Source organism: Belonocnema kinseyi, chromosome 5, assembly GCF_010883055.1.
Source record: "Belonocnema kinseyi isolate 2016_QV_RU_SX_M_011 chromosome 5, B_treatae_v1, whole genome shotgun sequence".
Classification (NCBI taxonomy): domain Eukaryota; kingdom Metazoa; phylum Arthropoda; class Insecta; order Hymenoptera; family Cynipidae; genus Belonocnema; species Belonocnema kinseyi.
In genome coordinates this window covers 6,101,180-6,118,682 of record NC_046661.1, presented here as the reverse complement: position 1 = coordinate 6,118,682, position 17,503 = coordinate 6,101,180, and the positions used below count along the sequence as shown (strand labels likewise).

General features: G+C 32.1%; 1 protein-coding gene across 1 annotated transcript in view; it reads right to left on the bottom strand.

Annotated features, from left to right (window-relative positions):
* Positions 1-17,503, bottom strand: part of LOC117172902 (protein unc-79 homolog) — a 1,455,529-nt gene that overhangs the window by 1,047,466 nt on the left and 390,560 nt on the right. The window contains exon 7 of the mRNA XM_033361197.1: positions 5,460-5,645. Within this exon, the coding sequence (XP_033217088.1) occupies positions 5,460-5,645 (186 nt within the window). The remainder of the gene's footprint in view (positions 1-5,459; positions 5,646-17,503) is intronic.

The window sequence follows — 17,503 nt, the reverse complement described above, 5'->3', positions numbered from 1 at the left end:
TAATATAAATTATAAGGCGCATAACCGCCAAAGGCAGGAGGTTCGAATATCGGGATGACCTACCAAAGCACATGCGTTACTTGTAGCGCTGTTGGAATAATTATTATTCGGGGCAGCTGTTGATTGATCATCGCTTTTACTATCGTTATTTGGACACGACCCGTGTCGCTTTGCGTCTTGTTATCATTTTTATTATTTTCGCTTGCCCCGTTATTTTTTATATCCGAGGTTGTTGGCTTATTCTCGGTATTGACTACCCCTTTCAATTTTCAGATATTGCTATAGTAGAAAAATGCAGGCAAAACGCTATCCTGGGCATCAGGAAATCCCCCTTCCCCCATACCTAAACCTTAATGCGATGGTAAATTGCCACCATGTATCCCATTTTTCTCGGTGGAACCTATAGCAGTGTCGTGCAGGTGGTTTAAGTTAAAATGCGAAGGCTAGAAACAAATCCTACTTTGATACGGAACTGCCGTTCCTAAATTTCGTGATCTGGGTTAAGAACTCTTCTACACTGCTATCGCGCTTTCCGATGTTGTTGATATTCGTGTTTCCATTCTTAGCAAATTTGCCCAATTAATGATCGTATTTGTAGTTTTCCCTCGCAGCTTATCTACTTTAATGGTAGAATTCTAAATAATTCCCAGTGTACGGGCAAAATTAGGCCAATATTTACCAAATATCGAAAATTGTTTAAAGCAATTTTTAAAATTCCATTTTAATAGCCTCATCTAACGCGAAAGTTACCGAAATAAATTTTTTAAACAATCCTAGATTCGACCAAAAAAGTAATCCCGAATTTACTGCCAAAATCAATCAAAAGCCACAACAATAAATTTTCCAGTGTGCCTAACATATAGCTAAACCCAATCATTTGGGTTTGAGCTTCTCGAAATAAATTTAAAAGTAATGTCGTTCCAATCTGTAGTGCTTTAGTAGCCGCATATTGTGTGCCAAAATTTATAATGACTTTCTCATATCGGTGGGACGCAAAGCGGAAATCAACGCAAAAAGTTTGACTTACACAACAAAAGAAAAGAAAATTACCTAGATTAGCACTAGTCGCCTCCTCAGCGTCACTCTAAAAAGAATATTAATAATACCTTTCAGACTAGAAATGGATGCATCCAATACTAATTCGCCGATGCCTGACACTAAACTGATTCTCCCCCGCGTCGTTTGCACTCAGCAGTTTCTTCCCGCTCCCGCCACAATCTCGGTCCAGTGAGTTCTGCCCTCCCCAGCTGGATTTCTGGAACTCTGATCAATGGAATTCAGGCCAATTCAGTTCCGTTAAAAAACAGAGATCGAAAATTTGGACGATTACATTACACTCGGATGATGTGAATGTAGAAAAGAGAAGGAATGGATTTGTTTGGTAACCTTCTCATTTTTCTTTCCTCTTTTTTATTTTCTACAAAGGGAAAACGAATTTTTTCTTTTCTTTTTTTAGGTTTTATTTTCAGATTGCAAATCGGAACATTTTATGGCGGTTGCCCAAATTTGGTCGTTAGAATCTTGGTTTTATTTTCAGGAATTTTTCACATCAACTTAATTGTTGGATGTAGAAAAGGAATTTAAATTTGATTTTGTCTCATTTAAATTTCTTAAATTTTAATTCAGGGGACTTATCCTGGAAGGTTATTTCTATGTCAGATTTTTTAAAAACTGGTTTGCCTTTTCAAATTTCTCTTGATTCTCGGATGTTAATTCTTAGATGCCAGAGGGAGAGAGAGAGAGAGCATCGTGGTTGCGGAGCTATTCCTGACGGCTGATAATTTTATTTTTATTTTTAATTTATTTGGATTTGATAAGGGTGCTGTCTGAGTTCCGAAACGTTGGTGAATATTTGTTACAAATGTTTTCTTTTATTGTTATTTGATAGTCTTAAAATAAAAAAGAAGAAACAAAGAAAAAAATATGCCTGCTGCACCGGTACATTCACCTTGCGCGCAACGTGCGAGGCGCTTCGCGTCAAGGTTGAGCGCGCATAGAGGTGGGTACGCTTTCGCGCTCGCTGTCATACGTTCGCTTCGCGGTCGATAATTTCTGTCCAATTGAAAAACTTCATCATGATCATTTATAAATCTTGTTAAAATCTACTAAAAACAACGCTCTAAACTTACGGATCTCTTAAAAACAAAAATTTCCCATTTTTGGAAATGATCCAACTTTTTGAACTTTTGTCTAATTAAGAAATTTAATGAGTCTTTTTCGGTGTGCCAGAAAATTTCACAAAAATTTCTAAAACTCAAAAAAAATTTTTATTGAAGTTTTGAAAAAGCTTGAACGTTTTGAATTTTTGTCTATTTGAAAAAATTAAATGAGACAGTTTCCGAATATATTTGATATCTAGTGATATCTAGTTTAAATATTGTATGTAAATTTTCAAAAGTATATTACTTTTCTAATTTTTATCGAAGTGAAAAATTTTACTTGGATAATCTTCAAGGCTTCTACCGATCTATAAGAAACTATGACAAAAATTCCTAACATTTGAAAAAAAAAGTTTAAAATGTTGAAAATGCTCTTAATTTTTTTATTTTGGTTTGAAATATTTTCTTAACGAACTTAACCTTCATTTGTAATAACAATTTAAATTTTATAAAAGCGTCAAGATTCCATGAAAAATTGTAGTTTTTAGAAGAGGATTTCAAAATTTTATAGGTTTAAAATATTGCTGAAAATTTTACATAGATTTCAGAAAGAGCTTAAATGAGATTTAAAACTTCTAAAAAACTTCCTAAGATTTCACAGATTTTACAAATACTCCAAGATATCTCTAATTCAAATAATTTTCACAATTAAATACGAAGGGCCACAATAAATTACAATAATACAATATATACATAAATTTCAATAAATTATAATTTTCTATTTTACTTTAGGAAAAAATGAGAAAAATTAGGAAAAATTGCGGTTATAATTCAAAGATTTAAAGTATTTTTTCCCCTTAGATAAACCTATAATTTTAAAATAAATGTGCAAAGAACTTAATTTTTGAATATTTGGATTCTAAATTTGGTGAGGTGGGTAATTTTCAAATTTACTTTTTCGCCACTTAAAGAATTTAAAACAATTTAGAAGAGAACAGTTAGTGCAGAATCTGTGAATGGGAAGAGCAACAATGGGAGAATGCACGGGAAGGATGTATGGGAGGAATGGAAGGTAAAGGGGAAGCTGATAAGAGGATGTTGTCAAGATTCCATTGGCAAAATGAAGGTACAAATGAGTGAAAGAAAAAAGAAATAAAATTCGCTCAGATTAGAAGAGTAAAGATTTTCTTTCTCTCGCTCTCTCTCTCTCTCTCTGTCTCGGCTACGCCTGCACTATCGCTTTCGATTGCTCGGTCACTCGTTTGCTTACACGTCCTAAACTGCGCTATCGAAAAAATAGAAATAAGGATGTAGATATAAGAGTTTATGTAAATAGTTGTCAATAGTTGTCAATATTAAGGATAAGCTATTATAAAATGTGTATGGCAAAAGTATTGTAAGGAATGGAGATCATGTAAACCCTTGAGGGATACATTATTAATAAAGGAGAAGAATTTACAAGTTATGGAATTTCAAATTTGTTAAATTTAATGATATTTTATTTTTTTTACAAACTAATAAATCTATCGTTTTGAAAGGAATTTGCAAAGAACTCTATTTTGGAATATTATAACTTCAAATTTGTTAAAGTAGGTAATTTTGACATTTATTCTCTTGGCTACTTGATAAATTTAGAATTTATAAATACAATTTTCAAATAATTTATTTATTTTATCACTCAATAAATTTAAAATTTACAAGTAAACTTCAAAAAATACATTTTTAGAATATTAGGGTATTAAATTTGGTAAAATGGGCAATTTAGATGGTTTTGTATTTTGCTACTTGATATATTTAGAATTTCCGAATCAATTGGATAGAATCTGTTTTCAGAATATTATAACATCAAAAATGCTACAGTACCCGAAATTATACAGTTATTTATTTAAAAAGTCGGTACATTTCTTTACTCAAAAAAGGTTTAATTTTCCTTTTTTTATTTGCTTGCATTTCAATTCTGATTTCCAAAGTGAAAACAAACTTGCCGGCAGCTAATTCTGGCTAAGTCCTAGTATTATACCAAATTGGGTTACATGTGACAGTCACTGGCAACTGTTCACATGTTACATTTTCTGTCTTTGTTCTCTTTGTCGCAGGCGTCGGTACTTCCTAATTTTTAGTTTCTTGGTACGCTTTTACTCCAGTTATTCAGAAACTGTTTTTTATATTTATAATAATGGTAGTTTTAAAATTGTTTCTTACATACACGAACACTTCGTCAGTTTCAGAGATTACCATGCATAATCATTATAAGCTGACACTGTTAATAAGTCAAAACCTGCACCTAAAATGTTGTTAATCGTAAAAGGCGTGACTTTAAAGACAAATGTTCTAATAGTAAGTAGAGATTAATGCGTAACCTCATCTCTCTTTCTCACACTGGCACAAACCCTTTAAGTTTTTGGCTCCAAGGTTACGCCTAAGTTACGCTTCTTCCCAGTTAAACAGTTTATGTGCGCATTTTATGAGTGCTGCATAGGTACGGAACTATCTTATTTTTTGTCGCACTAATCGGGTTGACGCGCCGCGGTGGGGAATCAGTGAGTTTCAGGGGACTCTACAAGAGTCACGGTAGTACGAGGACCGTTCAATAAGTAAGGTAAAAAATGAATAAAAACACGTTTTTTATTCCAAATTTTTTTTGTTTTTCAACATAATCTTCTTCGACTTATACACACTTCGTCCAGCGCTCTTTCAATTTTGGTATGACCTCGGAAAAGTAGGAAGTTTCAAATCCTTGAAATATTCAACCACAGTGGTGATGACCTCATCAGACGAAAATATTTTTCCTCCAAGCCAAACCTTGAGGTTTGGAAATAAAAAAGGCGGAAGGAGCCAAATCAGGAGAATAGGGTATATTAGGCAAAAATTCAAACGCTAATTCATGCACTTTAGCCATCGAAACTGCGGAAGTGTGTTTTAGGTAGGGAGGGGGGGGGGGGGGGGGGGGGGGGGGGGTAGCTGAGTTGTGACGATCTGTGACAATTTCACAGAAGATCATTGATCTGACAATGGGAGAAAGGGGGAGTCGAAAACTCGCTAAAAAACTGTGACATCCTTTATGGAAGCTCCATACTTACTGAACGACCTTAGTAGAAAGCATTACACCGCGCATACATGAAAGTTGCTAAATTGTCAAGAGAAACCAGGGTTCTGAAAGGTAAAAAAAACTAAAAAAGATTCCGTAGCAGGAATCGGTGTGTTTTCTTCATGTTTAGTTTGCGGGGACTACACGCGGACGCTTGTTTGGGAGATAGTGATGCCTTTACAATACATGGAGTACCGTACGCATGGTGGGCTTCAATTCCACTATATTATGACATAGAAACCGTCACTAGTTTATTTTAATATAATACATACCTGCAAACTTCATTAACACCGCTCGACGGTCAAAAAAGTTTTGGTTGAACGTAGGCCAGTAATAAAATAACAATCTAGCAGCAGATATTCTGGATACTTCTGTACCGTATGCCACAACGCACAAAATGTCTTTTATTATTCCTTGTTTTAATGCCATCACACATTCCAGTAATTGACAGTGATGTGCTGGAAATTAAATCAATCAATAAAGTAATTCATAAAATTACATGGTGAGCAAATAACAGTGATGGTATATTCAACTCATACGATATACCTCATGCATGATTTTAAATTCATGTGATGTGTTTTTGCTATATTGCAGAATTTGTCAAATAAATAAATTCCTGATCTTAAAAGGGTAGTGCGTCCGCCTCACGGGTGACACGGGTTTTGATTATCTTTTGTTGGAGAAGAGAGCTTAATTTGAGATAAAAAATCTTAAAGCGTTTACGACGATAGAAAGTGGTTCACGAGAAAAAGTCGTTCAAAGAAACCCCCGCGCAATACGTATTAGCTATGTGAAGGTTTGTGGAGCCAAGCAAATAACTGCAGGCAGCGCTCGCAGTGATGAAACTTGGAAGTTCTATGCTGTGCCGAGATACGTCTTTAACGTTGCCTAATATGCTTATTATATATTTGCATGGACATAGGAAACACGGTACTAGGCATGCCATCCTAACTTAGCGAGCGGGGTTGAATCCACGGGAGGGGGGAGAATTCCATGAGTGGGGAGAGCCGCCATCTTACGGTGTGCCATTTGATTATGCGCACTAGCATTTTTGCCGAAAAACTGTGCATGAAAATATAAACATGTGGGCGCTGCCATGTTTTTCGCGGGACATCAAAAGGTGGCGGACTTCCCCCCTCATTGCATCACCCCCGCAATGGCATGCCTAGTCCCTTGTTTCCTATGTCCATGTATATTTGTTTTGGAAATAAACGACATACTTTGACCCTTTAGAAAACATTTCCTTTGCAAAATAGTAAGCCGAAAATGCACCCCATTCCTGCTCTAAGCTCGTCTGCATCGAACTTCGATTGGTGTTCATGTAATACAATTGCATCTGCGATGTGCCAACAACTTTTAGCTAGAACATTCTATTAAATCGAAATCCCCATTTTAAGATAAACAATTTTAATCCTGAGTTGGAATGTTTTTGAATGAAGACCAAAAATGTATGACTAAAATAAAATATCCAGTTTTATCTAAATTATCAATTATCTAAATTAAAAAATATAATTAACTATCCTAAGATTACGAAAATTGGAATCGAACTCTAGGATTAACCTAGCTTCACTTTCCCGAAAGCAACGTGAATTTAGGTGGAGTAGAAGTGGTCTTTCGGGTTTTCCCTCTTTAAATTTTAAAGTATTGATTAAAAATCAAAATATTTAGTCTCAATTTATAACGCCAAACGACTTCTTTTACTCCCAACTTAAATAATTGTTTCCTAAATTTTCCTACACTAGCCTTACTTCCTATTCATTATTTTGTCTGTTGACGTACGTGTGTATGTGAATGCACATAGGAACAGGTACGTAAATCCAAATTAATTTGACGGGCTTGTTCGGTGGGGGGGGGGCTAATTTAGGTGCTAAAGCATAATCAGAAACATTTATGGCTGTCATAAATTTAATAATATTTTCCTGTCTCGACGGCCACTTGAGATCGCAGGCTCGGTAGGCCATGCGCCTTAGAAGGACACAAGATAGAGAGGGAGAATGAAAGGAAAGGAGAAGAGAGCGCGCACTGGATGGAGAGAGACAGTGTCTCCAGAACGTGGGATTTTTCGGTACCTACCACTCTCCCATCTGGGAGCGACATATTCAAACCTAGCGTGTCCGTGAGTCGGCTCTGCTACATGTTGCGTAGGCCAGCCTCCTGTAGAGTCAAAAATGCACGAGCCCTAGCCCCCCCCCCCCTCCCGACTTCACGATTTGTTTTCGGTGGCTAACTGACTATTTGGAGGAGTTTTTAAGTAAACTGAATTTCGCAGCGTGCCAAGAGAATGAAAGTTCAGGCAATTTTGCTATGTTCTATAATTTTAGAAAAAAGAAGGAAATTAATTCTTATCAAGCCTTCTTGCGCAATTTTCTTGTACATTTTTTCTTAAATTTATTTTGTTTTACAAAATATGCTTTCAAATTTGCGTAAGTTTAAAAGATATTCAGGAATTTTGAAACGATTAGAAAATAATTAAAATTTGTAAAGATTTTTTTAAGAATATTTAAGGTTTCATGAAAATGAAAAATATTCTTTTAGGTTTCTATGAATAATTAATATGATTTTTTATTTTGAAAAGTTTATTTTAAAAAATTCGAATACATTTTAAATTATGTTTAAAATGATCAATAACGAATCTGAAGATTTTAAGCAATCTTTTTCATTTTGCCGAATTTCAAAGAAAATTAGAAAAAATTTAAATAGTTTTTAATGATTAGAAGGCTTTGAATATCCGAAAATATTAGAAACAGAACTTTTTCAAGATTAGCAGGAAAATTTGTAATGACTTTTTATTTTTAAAAACGTACTTTATGAGAATACTAAAAAAGCATTTTAAACATGTGAAAGGCTTTCCTACAATGTAAAAGAAGACTGTAGAAGATTTTGAAGCAAAATGTTTCAATTTGTTAAGATTATAATAAATAGATCAAAATCGAGTAAATGCAAGACATATTAAGAAGAACTGAAGAGATTCAAATCGAACTTTAGACTTGAATTCTATTAAAAAATTAGATTTCTAAAGAATTTAAACATAAACTTTAGAAACTTTACAGAAATTCCGAAAGATTTCAAGGAGGTAAAACTATTTTTCTTATAATTCCTGGAAAAAATTTAAAAGATTATGAGTAAATTGTTTCGCATCTTGAATTAAGGAACATAATTCTTATTAAGCCTTCTTGTGCAATTTTGTTACACAATTTAGAAGATTATTTTAAAGCATTTCAAAACATTCATCAATACGTCAAAAATTATCAAAGTATCTGAAAAATTTTAAAGTTAATGTTTTTTTTATAATTTTGCAAAATAAAAAAAAATCAGAAAAAATTTGAGTAATTTCTAATGATTAGAAGACGAGACAATATTAGAAAAAAAGAATTATTTTCCTAAGTAACGTGAAAATTTTAAATAATTTTTTATTTTGTAAAATGTTCTTTAAAAGAAAATTAAAATAGATTTTTGAATATATCGAACAATTTCCTAAAATTTCGAAAAAGAGTGTGAAAGGTTTTAAAAACAAAATGTTTTAATTCGATAATATTACAAATTTTTTAAAAGTGCAAATAATCGAATAAATTCAATCAATATTGAGTAGAATTGATGAGATTAAAAAAGAATTTAAAGTTTAGAGGAGTTTTAGAAACGTAGGATGAACTGATTTAAAAAACTGAAAAACCTAAACATTCTGGTAGAGAATAAAAAAGATACGCCTGGAAATTTTGTAAAATTATCATTCTTTAAAATTAAAATTCGAATGATTTTTTTTTTAATTACTTTTAGCACATTTCTTCTCAAGCAGAATCCCCTATTTTATTGCAAGAGGTTCAATTATTTTCAATTAGAATAAGTAATTACATCAATTTTGAAAATTCAAAAAGGATAACTTGGAATAAGTTCAATGAGATTTAAAAAAGTTTATTTTAATTACACATAAAATTTGTTGAATAATTTCTAAAAATATGGAAACATTAAAAACTGTAGTATTTAAATACACTTAACATTTCAGACTTTTATATTAAATTGTGATAAGATATAATAGATACGTATGTAAAATGAAAAAAATAATAATAAAACTCGATAAACGAAGGACTTACAGATAATGAAAGATAATGGAATGAACAGATAATGAATGTTACATAATGAAAGATAATGAGAACTCCTTGGGAAAAAATGTAAATAATTTTTTTGGAATGAATTCTAACTGAAAAATGAAAAAATAGTACAAAACATTTTTTATTATTTCCTAAAATGTCTCAAAAAGACGTAAAATATTTCGACGCAAATTATTTTCTACATTCTCATCAAGAAAATGTATTAGATGTGTTTAAAATTTGACCCCTCCCCTCCTCCGTTTTTGTTAAATGTCAACATTTTGTGATCCCCTAAATCTGAAAAACAGGTTTCTACGAATCGTGTCTGCTGTGTGTTTGTGTGTATCTGTACATTTTTAGTTTTTTAGCACGATGACTTTCGAAAGAATGGACAGATTGGATTGACCTTGGGTATACTCTTTAAGTTCCTAAATTAAGGGTCAGGTTCTTTAGACAGCCATTTTGGATCGAAATTCAAAAAGTGAGCGTATTTTCAAAATTTTTCAAACAGGCGAACAATTTATCGTAATGACTTTTTTCTATAAAACTAAAATTTACCAGAGTTATAGCATTTACAAGATTTCAATAAATGCACGAAAATCAACATTTTCAGCCAAATAACGTAAGATATGAGAAAGTTCAACAGATGAAAAATGTTTCTTTTTTAATGCACTACAAGATTGTGATTAAAACTTTTTGAATTTTCTGGAAAAATCGAAAATTCAAATTTTTACAACATAAAAGATAATGGAAAATCAAAAATTACATTTTGCGGTTAAACTGTGGAAAATAGGTAAAAAGATGACTGAACAAAAAGTGTGAATTTCAAAAGATCTACAAATTTATTTTTAACAACTTTTTGATATAATGTGTATTTTGTGTTTTAATCGTGAAAAACGCTATTAACTATAAAAAATCTGCCCGCTGCGTGGGCACATTCTCATCACAACTTATGTTTTTTAATTTTCTTATTTGTCTGTTGTGTGATTTTTCAAAAAATTTTCTTTGTTTTAAATTTTCTTAATGCTATTCTTCATGATTCGAACATAAAACAGAGCTACCAAATCATTATTCATGACAAATTAAATAATTTTTACATTTTATTCAAGAAAAGGTATTAAGTTTGTGTAAAATTAGACCCCCCCCCCCGTGTTTGTCAAATGTCTACGTTTTAAGCCCCTTTGAATCCGAAGAACAGGTTTTTACGAATGTGTCTGTCTGTATGTGTGTGGGTATGTAGATTTTTAGTTTTTTAGCACGATAACTTTCGAAAGAATTGACAGATTGGATTGGACTTTGAACTCTTTTATTTTGGTAAAATAAAGTTCAAAAGCTAATAAGATTTTGAAGAGAGTTATACAGCCTGATTCTTGAATTAGGTTTTCAATTTTTTTATAAATACACAAATATGGCGAAAAAGTGGCCGTTAATAACAGGAAAATGGTTGAAATCGTTTGAGCTGCATAAAATAGCATTAGTTAAAGATATACAAAAATTGGACAATATACAAAAAAATTTGTCATCAGCAAATTATTTATTCAGAAAATTTTTCCAGGATTTTACATAAATACACGTTTTTTCAAGTTATGTTGCAAGAAATTGGAATCAAAATAATATTATGTAAAAAAATGTCTCTTCTGATTACACCATAATTGTTTATATTATAAACAAATTCAATGTACAAATGCAGTAATCAGGCATTTTTCGACAGAAATATTCGTTTTTTTCTAGGTCAATTTTTTTCAATTTGGAAATTTATGTTAATTTTAGAAAATATTATGATTTGTTGATTAATCTTATGATTTCATGAACAAATTAAATAAACAAATACATTATAGAGGCGTTTGTCAACAACAAAATTGGTTTTTTCAATGGCAGTCTTTTCACTTGGGAACATCATGACAATTTAAGCAAAATTCATAATTTTTTGATTAATTTGATGATTTAAAAAAAAAACTGAATAAACAAATGCATTATTAGGGCATCTGTCGACGAAAAAATTCTTTTTTGTTTCGATATCAGACTTGTAATTGGGATCTTTATAATAAATTCGGCAACCTTCATGACGAGTTGGCAAACTTTATGATATTTAAAAACAAATTTAATAAACAAATGCATAATCCGGGCATCTGTGGACGGAAATTTTTTTTCGACTTCAGTCTTTTTAATTGGGAAGTTCATGATGATTTTAGCAAAATTCATAATTGGTTGATAAATTTTATATTTTTTAAAAACAAATTTAATAAAAAAATGCATTATTCGAGCAACTGTCGATGGAAAATTTTTTTTCGATATCCGAATTAAGACTATTGACACAGAAAAAAAACTAATTTTTCTGTAGACAAATGCCCGATTAATGCATTTGTTTATTAAATTTGTTTAAAAGATCATAAGATTAATAATCAAATTATGAATATTGTGGCAAATATCATAAGGTTCCGAATTTTAATAAATGTACATCGAAAAAGAACTAATTTTTCTGTCGCAAAATGCCGGATTACTGTATTTGTTCATTAAGTTTGTTTATGATATAAAGAATGATAATCCCAAGAGAAATTTGTTTTAATATCATATAATTTCCATTCAAATGTGTTGCAATATAACTAGAAAAAACGTCTGATTATGGAAAATCATAGAAAACATTGTTTCAGCAAATAATTTTTTTATAAAAAATTTTGTTCTTTAATAATAATAAGCTCCTGTTATTAACGAGCACTGTGAACGTCAAATAGGTAAAATGACTATATTTTCGTCTTATTTGTGTTTATGTATAAAAAATTGAAAACTTAATTAAAAAATCAGGCTCGGCAACTATCTTAGAAATTTTAACAGCTATTTTAAAATTTTTTTGGTTCAAATCGCTGAATATTTGTCGGCTGTACAATTTGCTTGAACTTTTCAGCATAAAACACTAGCCAGCTATGACTCTTGGTTGAACCTAATCGCTCTCCCCCGACCTTAAACCCTCGTTAATGGAAGTTTCGTGGTTCACTGAGGTAGGGATTTAATTTAGAAGTTAAGAAAACTTAAGGCTGATGTGTAGACCGTATGTGTTACATTTAAATCGTAAAAAAATAGGTAATGAGTAAATTCAGCTTTTGAATAACTGGCAGAAGTTGCAGTAAAATGTATAATAAAAAATTTTTTTAAAGATTGCGCATTTTTTAATAGAGATAAATATATCATCGAGCGAACTGATAGTTAAATTTGCATAATTTATTTTATCTTGTACAATGTTAAAGTATTTTAAATGGTCATAGAAATTTTGAGTCACTATTACAATATCGTCTAGATAACAAAAAACGTTTGGTTTCAAGTCTGGAGTGATAATTTTATCCATGAGTCTCTGAAAAGGGGCTGGATTATTTGTTAAACCATATGGCATCCTTTTAAATTGGTACATGCTCTTTCCAGGTACTGTGAATGCTGTTATAGGTTTTGAACTTTCTTCTAATGGGATTTGTGAATAAGCTAGTTTTAAGTTAATTTTTGAAATGAATTTTGCTGATCTTAAAGTGTCCAATATTTCTGTCATGAGTGGGATTGGGTAGAGGTCTTTTTTGTAATATTATTCACTTTCCTAAAATCTAAACAGAATCTATAATCTTTCCCAGGTTTTTTTATCATAACAATAGGGTTTGACCAGCCTGAAAAAGAGTGTTCTATTATATCTTGTTCTAATAATTTATCTACTGTTTGATAAATTATTTCTTCTATTTTAGGGCTTATGTGGTAATATGGCCGTTTAATTAGGTCGTGGCCCTGTACGTCAATTTTATGTTGCGTTAGATGAGTTGCCCTATGTTCTTTTCCTGAGTCAATTTTAATTTTATTTTCAAGGAGTTTTTCTATTTGTGATTGTTGGCTTTCGTTAAGCTAAACAATACCTTCACAAATTTCCGCGGAACCATTATCTTGTTCGTGGATTTTTCCTAAGCTATCCGCAATATTATTTAACTCAATCGCCTTATTTTTAAAAGAAATATATTGATTTCTATTATCGCTTTCTAATATCTCATTGGCTTTTTGAGATTCAGTTTTTGGTTCTATCCGATTTGTAACTTTGTTATTTTTCCAAAGATTACAGTCACTATTTTTATATTCTTTCTCGTATTTGCTTTTATAATAAACTTCTCCTGAATTATTTTTCGTAACTTTTTTCCTAATTCTATATTTGCCTAATTTAATTGAGTCTTGTGTACCTGAGTTATTGCTAGTGTTGTAGGTGGGGATGCTCTCAACGGTTTGGAATTTGCTGCTCGCGAGAATGCTCTTTAGGCTAGGAATATCTTATGTAGGGGTTTTCATTGAATTTTGGGCACTTTTGGTTTTTGGGATTGGTTTGAGTTGATAGGCACTAGGGGATTTCGCTATCTTCGACGTTTTTAGGTTAATACTACCTCAGAGTTTCGGTTTCTTACCTTTATTATCATTTTCTTCGCTTTTCCTTAGTTATTCATTCATAATTTTCTCGTTTCGAACTTCTCTATTCTCTTTTTCTAATATCGTGTCAGGTTTAGTTTTCGTTTTAATTTCCTTTATGGGGGTAGGTAGTACGTTTGGGTACGCTTTCATGTGGTAGCGAGTGCGGGGACTCCCTTTTAGCCACCAAGTTTCTGAGTCATAATCGAGGGTTATCCTTAGGGGTTTCAGCATATCCGTACCTAAAATGCCTACGGATTTTAATTTTGGGACTACCCTAACAATAACAAGTTTTGTGTGTTTACATATTTTAATTGGGATTACCACTTGCCCAATTATGTCAATCGTTTCACCATTCGCAAACATTAATTTTCGTGAGACGGGTTTAAAAATTGAATAACTAGAATTCTGAATTTTGTCCAGCAATTCCTTGCCAGCGTACGAATGTGTGGCACCTGTATCAACTAAAATTCGAACTAATTTACTTTCGAATTTTGTCATCAAATGAAAACGTGTCTCCGTTGTTTCCTCTTTTTCAGAATTTAATATTTCTGGCGTTTCGATATTAAGTTGTATTGTTTTTTGTTCTAATACCCGCCCTTCCAGTTTCCCTGGTTATACGCATAATACGGGGAGTCTCTTTTAAAATGGCCTGCTAATCCACAATGGTAACAATTGCTATTATTTATTTTCTCATTTGTGTGCAAATTTAAATTCTGATTTTTATCTGAATTGGAATTTATTGTAATTTGGGAATCCTTATTAGAGTTAGTATCCCGTTTTTGTTTTTATTCCCGTGATCTGGTTTTTGACAATTTTGTTCATAGTCATTACTTCCTCAACTGTTTTCCGGTTTTTCTGATGAGAATTCGATCATTGGGTTATCTTGACTCTGAATTGAACCCAATGTCATTTGATTGAAGGATGGTAAGATTTGGTTAAAGGGATTGAATGGTTATCTTGATCTATTGTTGTGAAGTTTAGGTTGGAAAATTTATTGAAATCTGGGTTGCAAATTCGATTGGAAACCAGGTGGAAATCTAGGTCTGAAATTAGGTCTAGAATTTTGTTGGTATTGGTTTGGCAATTGAAGAAATGGAAATCCAAATGGTTAAAATGGGAATCAATTTTTGTATGATTTTTTACCCTGGTTCTTATGGTTTTGATTATTTTTATTTTCCTTTAAATATTTATTATTCTCCGAATTATCTTTATCCCCGTTACTATTTTTACGCTGCTGTTCCTTCTTGTTTGCGATTTAAGGTTCGGTCATTTGTCAAATCTGCTCTTTAATTTTTGATTTGGCTAGCTCAGTTTCCTATTCGTAACCTAAATCCTCTAATTGCTCAAAAGTATCAATGTACATTTTGTATTCTATGCGAAGGTGTTCATAGGTCCTACGTAATTCCCGTTCTCGATTTTTTCTCGGATAAAGTTTAGTAAAGAGTTTTCTAATTCCCGTTAAGCATGAATGGATGTGTTGGTTTCTTTTATTCATTACAAAATTTAATTTGTTGTCTTATTTCTTCCGAAAACCTTTCATCGATATGAGCGTTTTTGAAATCCTCGTAAAAATCTAGTAATGTTCTCTAGGAGTTTTTATTTATTGAACACCAATATTTCGCATCCTCGATGAGTTACGCATCTAAATTTTTAAAAATATGGCGGTAGTTTATTTTATATCCCCTTTTGAATCTTCTTAGTTCCTCTAAGAAGTGCGCCGGATTATCGTCTTTATTGTTGTGAAATTTGCGAAATAATTTGAAAGGCCGTTTGTATCATGCCGAAAGGAAAATACGTAGCTGGAATTAGTTGGTTATTTTGATAGACTTCGTATTCGTAATCTGAGTTTGAGTTGTTCGTGTGTATTCTAGAACGTCTGTTTAACCTGTCGTTTGTTGTCATGAGTCTACGTGTTTTGTTTTAGTATGAATAGGTTCTGTCCTCTAATGGTTTACTTTCGTCAGAGTTTTGAAGTTTTAGATTATTATCTCTTATTTTGTCATGATTCTTCATATTACTGTATGAAAATTGACAAGGGTTTTTGGATTTTCCCTTCAAGCGATTCACTTCCATTTTTCCTAGGATTTGGTTCTATTTTTTTCTGTTTATATTCAAAACAGCTATTAGTTGGTGGGTTCAGTCTAAGTTTGAAATTATTCACTCTTTTTTCCCTTTCTCCAAAGAATCTTTCTTCTTATTGATTTATAAATTCGTTAAATTCTACACTTTCTAAAAGTTCATCTGTTTCTAATATGAACGGTGTATTGTTTTGTAAAAATAAGTCATGTTCGTAGGTTTCGTTATTAATTTGGGGACGGTTATCTGGGCTATTTATCCTCTCTGAATAATTTGTTTTATTTGTTTCCTTAATATTGTTAATATTTTGGGCATGCGCGTCTATTATTGGGAAGTCTTCATGATTCGAAAACAATGTCTTGTCTATTGATTCGAAGGTTTTGTTAGTGGTGGCTCTAGCTAGATTTGACCGATTGTTTGTCATGGGTGTTTCCGTGTTCTTTTGCGCAAAACCCCTACCGCGGCCTATTGACCTATTTATCATTTTAGGGATAGTGCCGGTATTTCTAGGTTGGATTATTTTCGTGTTCCGGATTATTGGTCTTGCTATGACCTTATTGAAATCCGTATTTTGGATTGGGAATGCAGTGGCTTCTTCCCTGTCCCGATTATCGTTGTGGCTTTCCATGGTTGTGTGTTTTGGTTTTATAATTTTAACTTTTTCGGACCTTAATTTTATTTATTTTTCTATTAAATTTAAATTCTTATTAATAGAACACCCTGTAATAATATCCAATGTGGTTTCTCAATTAGTAATTTTGTTTTGTTTAGAGAATTTTAGTTAAAATATTAATTAGCAATTTTATTAACCCGGAGTACGAAAATACGTTTATTTTCGTTGTACGGTGCTTTGTTTAGGAAATACGTCGCGTGCCCTTGGCGCGAGTCCTTAAGGTACAAGTTGCGCGTATTTGCATTTTAGTACGCCTAATCGTTTCGTCGTGTTTAACGATTGGAATTTTCAGCGAAATTAAAATGAACGATATTTCTCTTTTCAGATAATTGTGAGGCACCTTCCATAAAAGGCTGATTTGATTTTCATTGAGAGAATTCAATTTTGTTTCAGAAATTTTGGTTAGGTTTTTAATAATGTAGCATCCTACCTTAGGTTTCTCTACGAGGTTCCCATATTTTGTTTTTAAATTTCATGAGAATACTTGGATTTATTTTGAACATTTCTAATTAAAATTTTAATTAGATATTGGGTTGTGTCAGATATGGAAAATATTTTTAATTTCGACGTAGGACCTTTTGTTCATGAAATCCGTCGCGTGACCTTGTCGCGACTCGCACGTATAGTTCGCTGTGCGTGCAAATTTAGTTTGGCAACTAAACGTGCTTCCGCGTAGTGAAATTTAAATAATTGGCTAGCATTAAAATTATGATGCTTTTCTTTTCAGATTATGTCCTTCTCCCAACTATCTTAGATTGTCTGTTTTTATTTTTCAAAAAATTAACGAATCTCATTTTCCGTAAGTGTTCGTATTTTCTTCGGTTTCATAATTTTTACAAATGTTGTCTCTAGTATTATTCTTTTAGAAACTTTGACTTGCGATATGAGTACTATTTCTAAATTGTAGAATGTGGCACAATTTGAAATAGAATATTCAGATATAGTAACACACGTTCCAAAAATATTGCATGTATATATACATATAATTAAAAATTTTTCATAAGGACAACCGCAGGATTTCGCTGGGAGCGTGTGCTAATCTGAATAATTGCACCCG